Source organism: Vidua macroura, chromosome 9 (assembly GCF_024509145.1).
Source record: "Vidua macroura isolate BioBank_ID:100142 chromosome 9, ASM2450914v1, whole genome shotgun sequence".
NCBI classification, from domain to species: Eukaryota; Metazoa; Chordata; class Aves; order Passeriformes; family Viduidae; genus Vidua; species Vidua macroura.
Genome location: NC_071579.1, coordinates 27,151,621 through 27,164,052, shown reverse-complemented (window position 1 = coordinate 27,164,052; position 12,432 = coordinate 27,151,621). Strand labels below are relative to the sequence as shown.

The window sequence follows — 12,432 nt, the reverse complement described above, 5'->3', positions numbered from 1 at the left end:
ACAGTTGTTAATGACATAAATCATAAATGCCTCTCCACAGTTCAGTGCCACATGGGCTCTCAGACTGGGGTCATTTCATCCTGTACTGCCACAACCAGACACTGAAACTTCAGTGTCTCTGTGCTTCACCTGCATGAACTGGTGAAACTGGGATCAATGTTCCCAATTTAAGACTTTTTAAAACATCCAAATTTTCTTTCTCTGCAAAGGAGGCCTCCAGAAAGCATCCAAAAAAGTTTGTGACACATTTGCCCTTCTGCTGACTATCATTTAACATAAACCGAGTTAGAAAAAAATAGTAAAAATAGAATAGTAAAAATAGAAAAAAATAGTTAGATTATACAGATTCTTTTCTCCACTATTCCTCTTCATGGAGGCTCAGACTTGGTCATTTTGATACAAAAAAACCCTGAGGGAGTCACCCAACTCTGGAATTTGTTTCAAACAGGAAAATGACAATTTAAACAAGTCAAACTAAATGACACAAATCCCCCCGCAGTGAAAACCCAGAAAAATACTAAATTATTTGAAATCTCCTAACAGCACTCACACTCCCACCTCTGCTTCCTGGAGCTCATAAGCATCCAGGCTACACACAACACATTTGTCTCTCTCAGTCCAACATAAAACCTTAATTACAGTGTCAGGAACATTAACTGATGCTTGCTATTGACAAATGTGCACAGGTATAATGTTTGGGGAGGAAACTTAATTAAGATTTTGCATCAGACAACCATGTCTTTCATTCTCCAGTTGATCATGCCATGCTCCAGAAACTGGATTTTAGCTCCAGAACAGCCACGTTTGTGGAGCCCAGCAGTTGCCTTCAGCACAACAATAACTGGATGTGGCAACTGTGCTTCCTTAGAAGGCAACTGATGAAGAAATTACAGTCATCTTTGCTGAGGAACTAAACAGACAACTAGGACCCTCTAAGCTATAGAAAATTTAAATAATTTTGAAGACAAAAATATGTATTTAATAGAAAAACTACATACGAATGTGTAATTCGTTAATCACAGGTTGAAATTTCCCCATTTAACACACGCATGAGATTTCAAATTAGTTTTTCACTTTTTAGATATTTAAAACATCCAAGTAGCAGTCCTTTCTAATTAAATAAAAGTAAAGGTCTTATTATTTAATTCATCTTGAGACTGGCTCAGTTGGTTAGAGGAAGGCAATGGTAAAACCAAGGTCATGGATTTGATCCCTGCATGGGCCATTAACAGTTGGACTTGATGATCCTTGTGGGTCCCTTCCAACTCAGAATATTCTGTGAATCTTAATTCAAAGAAAACTCATGAAAAGTTCCTATTAATGCAACTTTTGAAATGAATCACAAGCTATGAACAATGTTAAATAAGTAACAAGTTCTCCATTTAAAAAGCTGAATCCTTTCATCACACTGCGAAGGGAACCTGAGCACAATGCAGAGGTTTTGCTACGTCCCTGACAGAGGAATTCCCTCTCAGTCCTGCTCAGTCCATGACTGGCACAAGTGGAACTGACACCTTGCAAACACCAGGCACAGCTGACACTGAACTGCATTGTCTGTGTCATTCCAGACTGAATTCATTCAGACCTCACTGACCTCTCCCATCCTGGCACAACTGCATCAAAAATTAAAACACCTTTTAACAGACCCTTTATCTTCATCAATTTAATATTTTTCAAACTTCATAAAAGGACACTTTTTTTTCAATGAATCTTTTTTACTCACTTATTTAACTCAAATGCTTCTTGCAGGGAAACTCTCTCTTGAGATAAAGCTGCATTCTGCTCTGATCTTACAAGAACTTTACAAATACCATTCTGCTTAGGAGGTATGCCCTCACCCCAGCCCTGACAAGTTTCAAACTACCAAGTTACCCCCCTCTCTTCAGACAGAACATGAAATCAATCCCCTTCTCCACTGCTCCCTTTCATTACTGTTCAAATACCTCCTCCCCCAGCTTTCTCTAGTTAGCAGCACTAACTCCTACAGATGCTGACTGATTTTCTCACACCAGAAATCAAGTCTAGAATTTCAATGTTGAGGGAACTTTTACAAAAAGTAATCAGCAATCCAACAGATACTACTCAAATGCTTTGAGTGGGAACACACAACACAAATGAGAAAAGCTAATACATGCTTTCTTCCTAGTTTACCTCGAGTGTAAAGTTTGTCAACTTACTTGCTCAAATCAAACATATAACACTTTATGTAAACAGTTCAAAAACCTCAAGAAAAAGAGTTTAAGAGTTTAATTAATAGTAAATGGAACTGCATTCTTCCTGTGAAGTCAGACTCATTCACTTCCAGAAGCTGTGTGCATCACACAGTTGGTATTTGCTTTTGAAGCATTTTTCCTTAGTAGTAGTGAATAAAATAAAAATTCCTCTAGGTCCCAGGTACTCCAATCACAAAGAAACTGTACACAAATATGTTTTATAAGCATTACCTCATTATATCTGTTGCTAGGTATTTTGATGCTGGTTTTTCTGACTTCCATATCAATCACTAAACCTTGGACCACAGGCAGTGTGTACTGGTAGTTTCTGAAGTCCTGAGAATTAAAACAAGATTTCAAGTTAGCCATGATCATCATCATTAACACTGTAGGTTTCATAACTATCCTGGTGACTACTACTTAGCCCATTCAAATAACTGTAATCAGTGACTGGAAGGCAGGGAGGGACAGAGACACCCCAGCGTGTAACCCATGTAATTGCAGTACACAAATGAAAACATATCTCTTACATCAAAATTAATGTTCTCCAACCTTGAATATTATCACTGTATGTAAGAAAATTTGCTCTCTGTGTTCTGTTACATTACTAGATGGAGTTATTAGTTTTTCTAGCAGTGAGATTAAGTCATGCATCAAAGAGAATTTCCTATGTTGAAAATATTTGCAAAGTAGGAAGAGATAATAACATCCCTTCAGTTGGAGCACGATGTAATCAGAGGGCTGTGACTGCACACTGTGATGACCCAGCACTTCTGAGGAAGCAGTCTGAGCAAGCAATCCACTTATTTCAAGATCCAAACATCCTCCAGCAAACAGGTTTGGGATATTGATTTGGGTGCCCTTACAATTCACTGTTTTGTTGACAGCTAAAACCCACACTCAGTAACTGCAAAATCCCAACTACTTCCTCTTGCATCTTCTGGACCTTCCAGATACTACGTGCACCTGGAGCCCCCATCTCCCCACACACATCCAGTCACACCAATGGAATGCACAAATTCCATCACTGACTTACTGCAAGGAGGTTCATGATCGTGTGTCCAGTCTCTCCAAACAAAGGCTTACGGAATCTGACACTAAAAAGTGGGCATGGATAAACTGGAATAAAACAGAAAATAAGAGGTCAGATGGAAATTTACATACTCAGATTCTGCAAAACCAGACCCAAATATCATCTGGTTGAATGTGGTAAGCAGCAGCTAAAGAAGAGAGTGGGAAGACTGCAATTTAAAAAGCAAAAGGGCAGAAGGGTTCAACATTATAATGACCTCACATGTGTCATGGCTGCTTGCCCACCATGCTAGAAACAAGAATAATTATGTGGAAAGCTTAAAGGTGCCACAATGCAGGACTGAACTGAGTGACCTGGGCCCTGATGGCAAAGATTGACCTTTCTACATGCTTTTTTCAGGCTACTTCTTGGAAATGGCTTCTATTTTTGCACAACCATCCTGCTGTTCTCCACTACAGCATCATCAATCTTTCTGTTCTGTGGCTGACACGTAACATTCAAGTGATAATCCAGATTATTTTATTTCCTGTTTTCATTATTACATGAGAATGTGGCAAACTCCAAAGGGGCACATCAAAAACAATTTAAAGGACATTTATGGTATGTCAGTGATGTAAAATATCTGCATTCCTTGGCTGACATCCATACCTGTAAAACATCTGTAATGCAATTCTGAGTGTAGGGCATGGAGCTGGCTGCATTACGTTATGTTGCAGCAGAAGCCATCACAATGCTTGGAACATGACTCATGCACTGGTACATAATGCCAAGGTTTCTTAAACACACGTTTGAAGGAAGATTCCTAAGCTATCCTCAGGCAAACACTCAGCCTGATTTCCCCAAATGCCACATTCCCAGTTCCCAGTGTGGTCAGAAGGGACTGCAGAGCGCACAGCATCATATGAATAACATGAGGATTTCCTGATGGAAATCAGCTCCAGCCTCTGCACATTGATTTGATACCTGGAAGCACAACACACCACATGCAACCAATCCCTGCACAGTGCCCTGAGGCACCAGCAAGGGCTGATCCTGTGTCTGCCACCCTGGTTTCAAGCTCCATCCCAGATGCACCGAATTCCCTGAGCCTGAGCTGCTGGGCTGATCTGTGGATGCTCAGCAGATGTTTTCTGCACACCCAGCAACCCGAGGACCTCCTGCATCTGATCTGCACAGCCAGAAGCACTGCACAAATGGCTGGATTCTGACAGCTCCACCAGCAAAGGGGATGGAAGGAAACCCAGGAAACCTGGGCCACAAAAGCAGCACCTTCCAGGGAGAAACCGAGACAGTGCCCTGCAGTCACAGCTGGCACAGATCAAGGGAATATGTCTAAATCCAAACCATAGCTGTAGGAATGATGCAAAGCCTGGCTTCCCAGGTACTTTTCTTTGTCACTATCAAAACACTTCTTTCTGTGCTCAGAAACAGATGTCACATCCAAAATATGAGCATTTTTGTTTGTTTTTCTAAATACTGATGGGAATAAATGCACTACTTCAAAAATGCCTGCGGATACACAGAAAAACCTACACACCTATAACATGAATGTTTCTTTGTACAAGTTTAAGCTTCAATCCTCATCCTTAGAAGGCAAATTTTGAGAATTTTATTTTTCTCCTCCAGCAACACACATATTTTGTGAAAGTTCCCAATGTTCTCAAAACTTTAAAAGTTAAAGTGACAAATCTCTGCATAGCATATTATAAAACTTATTTTGTTAAAATGTTTTGAAAAAGTTCTGGAAAAAATTAACAACAGACAATTTTCATAGTAATTTAGATTATTGAGACATGCCAATTAAAACTGCAGATGAGTAAAACATAAAATTTTTGGCCCATCATGGTGGACAAACTGCCAGTAATGTCTTTGCTCCAGCAATGGTCAATGTCTTTTCAAAATTATTTTCTCTTAACTTTATGCCAATTTCATGCTAAGATTTTGTTCAGATGAAACATTCTCTCCAGACTATTTATTATGAGTTCCAACAGAATTTTTGCAACAAACTGCCAAGTTTGTTGCCCCTGAACACATATTGTTACTCTCTGGTCTTAAAAACGTAAAAGCAAATGGTCTTTCATTTCAGCATAGAAAGAGCTTAACATCTCAAAGCTCTCCCTTGTGCTAACACTACACCAGCTAATCAGACTTGTTCTGCACATAACTCTCAGGTCACTAAATGGATACAAACATGCTCAGAAACAGTTTTGTCTCCACAAAAGCTTCCCTGATGACCCAGCAGAGTTGCAAAAAGGCCGTAGGTCCCATCAGCACCTCAGTGCTGCACTGTGGGTCTGCCACACAGCTCTTCCTTGCCTGTTTGAGCCTGGGTGGCTCTGACAGGTAACAATCCATGGCTGGGGGAGTGCTCTGAAGCAGAATTCATCCGTTCCCCTCCAGCAGTGCCTGCTACTCACGCCTGTATTCAGCTCCGAGTCTCAGCATCAGCCGGATGGGGAACACTTTGGCCCAGGGAGTCTCCCACTTCTGGATGAGGATGCCAAACAAGTATGGTGGGGTTGGGAGCACCAGGTCCTGCAGGGACTGATAGGTTGCTGCAACATACAAGAACCCTCCGTGTTCTTTGCTTCCAAGGAAGCTCTGGCTGAAAAAGGAGTGTCCCAGGTTGCCAACAATGTTACCTATGGGAAAAAGAGGAGTTCATTACTTCACTGGATTGAGAGCTGTATCAAGAATGTCAGGAGTTTTTCAGAAGGGAAAAAAATCCATGTTAAATTCACTTTTCTTCCTGGAGCATTAATGTGTATTAACCACATCTGAAACAATGATTTGCTGCACACAGGTGCCCAAGTTACCTCCTGTGCAAAAGTGCCCCAACCTGGCCTTGACACTTCCAGGGATGGGGCAGCCACAGCTGCTCTGGGCAACCTGTGCCAGGCCCTCACTGCCCTCTCAGGATATCACAGGAGAGTTCAGGCCAGTACTGCTGCTAAAGTGGTACCTGAAACGTCCCCCTGGCACTACAGACACACCCACACAAAGCCTTTTTTCAGTGCCTTACTCAAGGAACTTCCACTGCAGAAGCTGCTGTTGTTTGAACTAAACTTTTGGATTCAGCTGCAATTTAAAGAGGGATGTGCACCTGGTCAAACAATTAATGTCCCCTGGTTGTCCTTCCATTTAGGCAAACCACTGGGGTTTGCTCAGACATATACTGAAGATCTGGGTAATTGCAAGAATTACACAAAAGACTGTTTATTTCATTAGTACACTTAATGTAAAATGCAACTGAGAGAGACACAGGGGAGAAACATCACTAATTTTTATTCACATTTTTACTCTTTGATGCTTCTGATTTCCAAAATTGTTTACACTCATATGGCTGAATGAATCTGAATGCTGATTAGGTTATTATAGCATCCAACACAGCATTTAACATCGAAGCAAAGAACCATGGTGTGATTCCTTTTATCAAATGACAACAACAGCATGCAAATAATGTACAGAACAGCTGAACACAATTCTCCATAGGAAGATGTGAATATTAACAGTGCTGATTTGCTCTCAAAGAAAAAGGCAATTTCGGAGAGCGTGGTGTGCTTGATCACACCACTCATGAGGAATTGCATGGGACTGAGGTACTCATGCAGACCTCCTGGGCTTCTGGAGCAATCCCAGGCTTTCCCACCTGCAGACAGAGACTGCTAAGCAGGAGTTTCTGCTCCTTCTCCACCACCTCATAATGGAGTGTTTGTATCTGAACTCAAAGTGGTTATGTGCACGTCTCCATCTGCACATCCACTGGACACTACCTGGAGTTTCTTCCTTTTACACACATGATACACACACAGACAAATACCAGGTTTTAAGTAAGTAAAAATATGAGTCACAGAAGTGATACTTTGACATCCTCAGTAATACAAGTTATAATTATACAGCTATTCCAGCCCTCCCTCTGGAGATGTGGCCATACTGCTTTGCACCAGACCACCTTGGCACAGTCATCACTCAGTATTGTCCTTTACATTACCTTGAGTCCTCCAGCTTTACATATAGTGACCGGCAGGTCTGTAAGCAAAAGGCTCCTTTTACATTCCAACTAACAAATAAGCTCAAGGGGTTCCTTATTTTTCAAATTTCATGGCTGCTTTGTGGATTTTTTTTCTGTACTCACAAATGCTGCACAAAGTAAGATACTAGGTTCTCTGTTAGAAGGTGACAGCTTTGGCAGCCCAGCATCACATAGCAGGGTGAGGCTCATTCAGAGTTTGCCACTGTCCTGCAAAGCCAACCTGTAATTTTACAGATACACACAGGCCAAAGCTGACATGATCACCCAGATCGAATTCCAGAACTCTTAGAGTGGCTACAACTTCTCAGCTGAGCATACTTGATTAAAAGTAGCTACTGGTCAAACTACCATGAACAACAGAGCCACATCAAATGTCAGCTGCCAAGAATCCCTGCTCCTGCCCATGTGCAAATGCAGCTCTGTCAGCTGTGCTGGGACAGTAATGCCTGCTCGGTGAAACACCAATGCACCAACGTGGGCATCCTGCTAGTGAGTGCAAACCAGTGTATCCACTGGTGTTCATGAGAAAGATTTTCACTTATCTAAAATAGCTGCTGGCACTCGTTTGCTTTTGCAGTTTCCACCTACCCTCACTAATCGCCTCTTCTTCATTTATACTTCCTTTTCCCTTTCCCATCTGTTCTTACCCAAATAGAGCTACAGGCCTGATAATAAAGTTACTTGGTGAGGTTCTCAGTTCCAACAACATGATCACAATAATCCTTTTTACCCTTCAAGTGTATGACGTGTATAAACTGCCAAACTGCACTGAATTCCGCCCCCTTTTCTGTGTATTTTATGTGTGCAAGAGGCCAGGCAAAGTGCAGCTGTACAATCCTGTATGGATCTGAGATGTGTGGCACTGCCCACTGGAATGACAAAGCAACCAGACATTTCCACTTGAGACTGGTGCCAAGTGCTGCAGCATGAGGGGATGACTACTTATTTTTTCTGTTTCAGGAGATGAAGCCTCAAGGCTCATGCCTGGGATGCCTTAATAATAATTTTTCAGCCAACAGAAACGTGGAAAAAACCCTCAGAGTTGAATCTGCAACTCAGTTGCTCAGCCCTTTCCTTCCATAAGCCACAGCATCATAAATTACTCCTTCTGACACAAGCAGCTTGCACAGTGCAAGATCCAAGAGGCTGCCACCACTTTAACAGGACAAATTACTGGGATTAGGTAGCTGTGCTGCAATTCATTATTTATAACTGCTCAAGAGCTTGGATGTGGACAGCATGGGAAGAAGCAAATGTTATTCTACACACTTCTTTAGTGCCCTTTTCAGTCAGCACAACCAAGTCAAAAAGCTTCTTTGGGCTTGTCCCTCAAACATTTCTGGCCTGACCAGGGGCTGTCAGTCTTTCCTGCCCTGTCTCTGAAGGTGATTCCAAGCCAAGGCCTCACCAAGAAGTTGCTATTCCCAGCCTGACAATTGTCAAACCAAACCCACTGCACCATTACACATTTTAAGCACAGAACTGTTTGAGAGGCTTGTAGAGAAAGTGTAGGCGTCAGAAAAACCTTCAAAAATAACTATCCTTTGAAAAAGCATGTAATTTAATTTAAAACATATCACAACTTCCTTTTTAATGAGGCAATTTCAGAGTGAGCAGAAAGGTGCCTTTCCATATATTAAGTTCCAGCACCTGACATCAGACAACTGACATTATTTAGGAAGTGCTTTCAGTGTGCATGATGCATCTAAAGCAGTTCTGCGGCAGGTCAGTACTTATTCTCTTCTCAATTACACTGGGTTATCCTTGACTTTAAATCTTAAGCATCCCTACAAAGTTCTCCAGAAAAAAAAGATGTTTTTATCCATAGTGTTTTGAATTCTTCACTTAGATATCTTTCCATGATGAACAACGTGCTTTGTATAGCAGTTTGGCAATCCCTTCTGGCCTCAAAATAGTCTATACCAGGAAAGGTAGATGGGGGGAAAAAAAAGATTCCTGCATTTGTTTATTGCCCTCAATGTGTGGTGAAGCCAGTTAGGTACTTTTACCAAAAACCAGTGAGGTTAAAGTCTTAATGTATGCTTCCTATCTTTTGGTTAATGCCAGGTTAAAAAAAGGTAATGGCATCCAGACTCAGGCAAGGCATTTATTTGTGGCTAGGGGAAGTCCATCCAGCCTTATTCCACTGCCATCCTGAACAGCCAGGAACTGCCATGTACCAAACTCTGCTGGCATCCTGAAAACCCCAGCACCCCAGTCCTGCAGCAGGAGATGCAAAGCAATATTCACCTGTGAACAATCTTGCCAGATGGATTTTCTTCAAGAGCAACTGAGCACATTTCCTTTGGAAAAGGAACACAAACCAAATCACTCCAAGAGCCACAAAGAGCCACAGAAGAGCCAAGACCATGAATGTACCTTGATGCCCTAACACATCTGTTGCAGATGCCAACACTGAGAAAAACCTCCAATATCAGCTCCATATTCAAAGTTCTGGTCACAGTCAGCATCTCTTTATTGAAACACATCAGAAAGTAATTTGGAAAGAACTTACTCCTATTGCCAAGGGCCATAATGCTTCACTTACATCCAGCGAGAGCAGCAGCTGCCAGCATCCAAAACTTTCTCAGGCTACTCTGTGGCAGTGTTCCTAACATCACTCACTCACCTCATATGAAGTTTGATTTTGTCTCCACCTTTCTACAGACCAATTGCAGGGGTGTATTACTTGGTTAACCTGTTCTCTGTTCAGAACATCTACATGGGCTTCTTTACAGATCTACTATTAACTACCACCACATTTAATTAAAACCACGCTGGGTAAAAAATGCAAAAACTGTGTCTGGGATAGACCCACCGTCACAAGGAATATCCCCAAAAACCAGGGTGACCACAAAGCCATTTCAGGCAGTTGCCAGATTTACATTTCCACTACAAACCTAACAGTAGCTTTTATTGTGTTCCAGCACAGAACTGATGCACTAGGGCATCTCTGGCAGCACTACATTAACACATGCAACTGCCTCAAATGCCTACTCATTCAGATGGACAGAAGTCCTCATTTTCCCATTCACTGCCAGGCCTACAGCCAACAGACAAGGATAATCATGGGATTACTACTACAGCAGTGCAACTACTACCACCACAACAGAAATCATTAGCTTTCAATTTCAAAACAAGAAAAGCAACACAGCAGGGAGCTTGATGACAGAGGGGCCAGAGGAAAAGTAAAGGATGAAAAGTGAGCAGCAATAAATACTTGCCTTAACTGACTTTATTTTTTTATAACTTGCATGCATACAGCCTACAGTGAAAAAGATCATTTTTTCCTTCAAAATCTCTCTGCTACCATCCTACCAGAGCCAGCCTGCAAACAACACCCAGCACAGAGGGCAGGACTCTGCCTCCAGAACAAGTCAGCGCCTCAGGAAAGCAGAAACATCTGGGAAGAGGCACGAGTACATACAAGTACTTTGTGCTTCTAGGCCTGAGCACAGAATTCAAGCTCCTAAATTCATGTGACTCATGGAGAAATCATTTGCTATGGATTGGGCTTTAATCCAACAAACAAAAAGGGATGCTGTGTTTTCCCACTGAAAACAAGACCAAGAAATCTAAAATCACTTCAAAGCAATATCAACAGCATAAAAAGTAATTCTTGTTTCCATTCCAATAAAAAGTACAGTATGTGCCTTTTTATTTTATTACTGTTTTTAAGAAAACTTATACTAAAGGAAATAAATAAAAAACAGAATTTATTTCAGTTTCCTGATACAGAATATATTTAAGCCGATGCATTATATAAGGAAAAATGAAATGGCGAGGCAGGCTGTTAAATAGTCTCTAAATTCTACTGGGAATTCTTGTTTGCTCTAAATGTCTAAATCATCTCATTGCCAGGAGAGGTGCAGTACCTCTGAAATGAACAGCTTGGAAAGCACGGCTCCACCTCCAAGAGCAGAACTGCTAACCACTTCCAAGGGATTACAGACACCCAACTGAAACCCCTACAGCATCACCTCCTCTCTGCCTGAATAATGTTTAAAGCAGCCAAGTTACAAATATGCCAACAGATCCTTCTGCCTCTCAACGCGTGCCTTGGAAAGAAAAAAAGGACGGATGTTGAAAGAGCATTCCCAAGTGCTTTGGGAATTCATCAAGGTGCACTACCTACAAAACCTGCAGGCATTAGCAGTAACTGAAGGTGTCTGTCTACTCGTCCTTCATGTCTGAAACACAGCACACAGCAGATCCTACCAAAAGAAAACACAGAGTGGAATTCTTCAACAGCGACATTTGGTTTCTGATTAAGAATTTTACAATATTAAGCAGCTCTTTGCACCAGTGGAATTGTAGGATATCAAATTACTACCACTACAGTACTAAAAAAGGAATTACAAATGCATTATGTAGGAGTTATAAATTATGTATTTCTGTTGTGTAATTATACAGAACTTCATAGCAATATACACACCAAGCTAGATTTATATCTGCAATATACATATATACACATTTATATACACATGCTTGCCATTTTTCATATCTATCTCCCTCTGAATAACATCATTATAAGACAAAGAAAATGAATTGAGGTTTAGAACAGTAGTTGTTTGCCATGCACACAAGATCCATTATGACATGAGATAATAATACATTCTGAACCTGGCAACCTCTCTGAACAAGCTGACCTTTATTGTACAAAGATATTTTAGGAAACAAGTATCTTTCATTATTTTATTAAAGTACTGGATTCAATCACTCCAAAGGCATTACGAATGATAAGCAGAACCTCCTGTAAATGTATTTTCAGCATATAACCTTAATGTGATCCAATTTTACCTCTGGAAAACAAGCTTTATCTTCTGATGAGTGGAACCAAATACTTGCATATTTCCTTATGCAAGGATTTTTGAATTCTAAGGTCCAACAATAATACCTGGAAGTGGAAGCCTATTTACTTAGTAAATGCAAAATGTGCAATGATTTATATAAAAATCTTGCAATCAAAGATACAAAAATTCAAAATTCAGGGATAATTTCTGAAATGCTCTACAGTTCATTCTAGGCACACATACACACATATTATTTTAAAATATAAACAGGATCTCCATAATGTAGTAACAGACACAGGCAGTATGAGAATCAAACTTCTGAACTACCCGGTCAGGAGACATTGAACATACTATCCACAA

At 40.9% G+C, this 12,432-nt stretch overlaps 1 protein-coding gene across 3 annotated transcripts in view; it reads right to left on the bottom strand.

Annotated features, from left to right (window-relative positions):
• The window catches only part of ZFYVE9 (zinc finger FYVE-type containing 9), a 58,471-nt gene that overhangs the window by 7,478 nt on the left and 38,561 nt on the right, over window positions 1–12,432 (bottom strand). For all 3 annotated transcript variants that reach the window (XM_053984525.1, XM_053984523.1, XM_053984524.1), the window contains exons 11-13: window positions 5,664–5,888; window positions 3,250–3,332; window positions 2,445–2,549 (exon numbers count right to left, since the gene is read on the bottom strand). In XM_053984525.1, coding sequence (XP_053840500.1) covers window positions 2,445–2,549; window positions 3,250–3,332; window positions 5,664–5,888 — 413 coding nt within the window. The remainder of the gene's footprint in view (window positions 1–2,444; window positions 2,550–3,249; window positions 3,333–5,663; window positions 5,889–12,432) is intronic.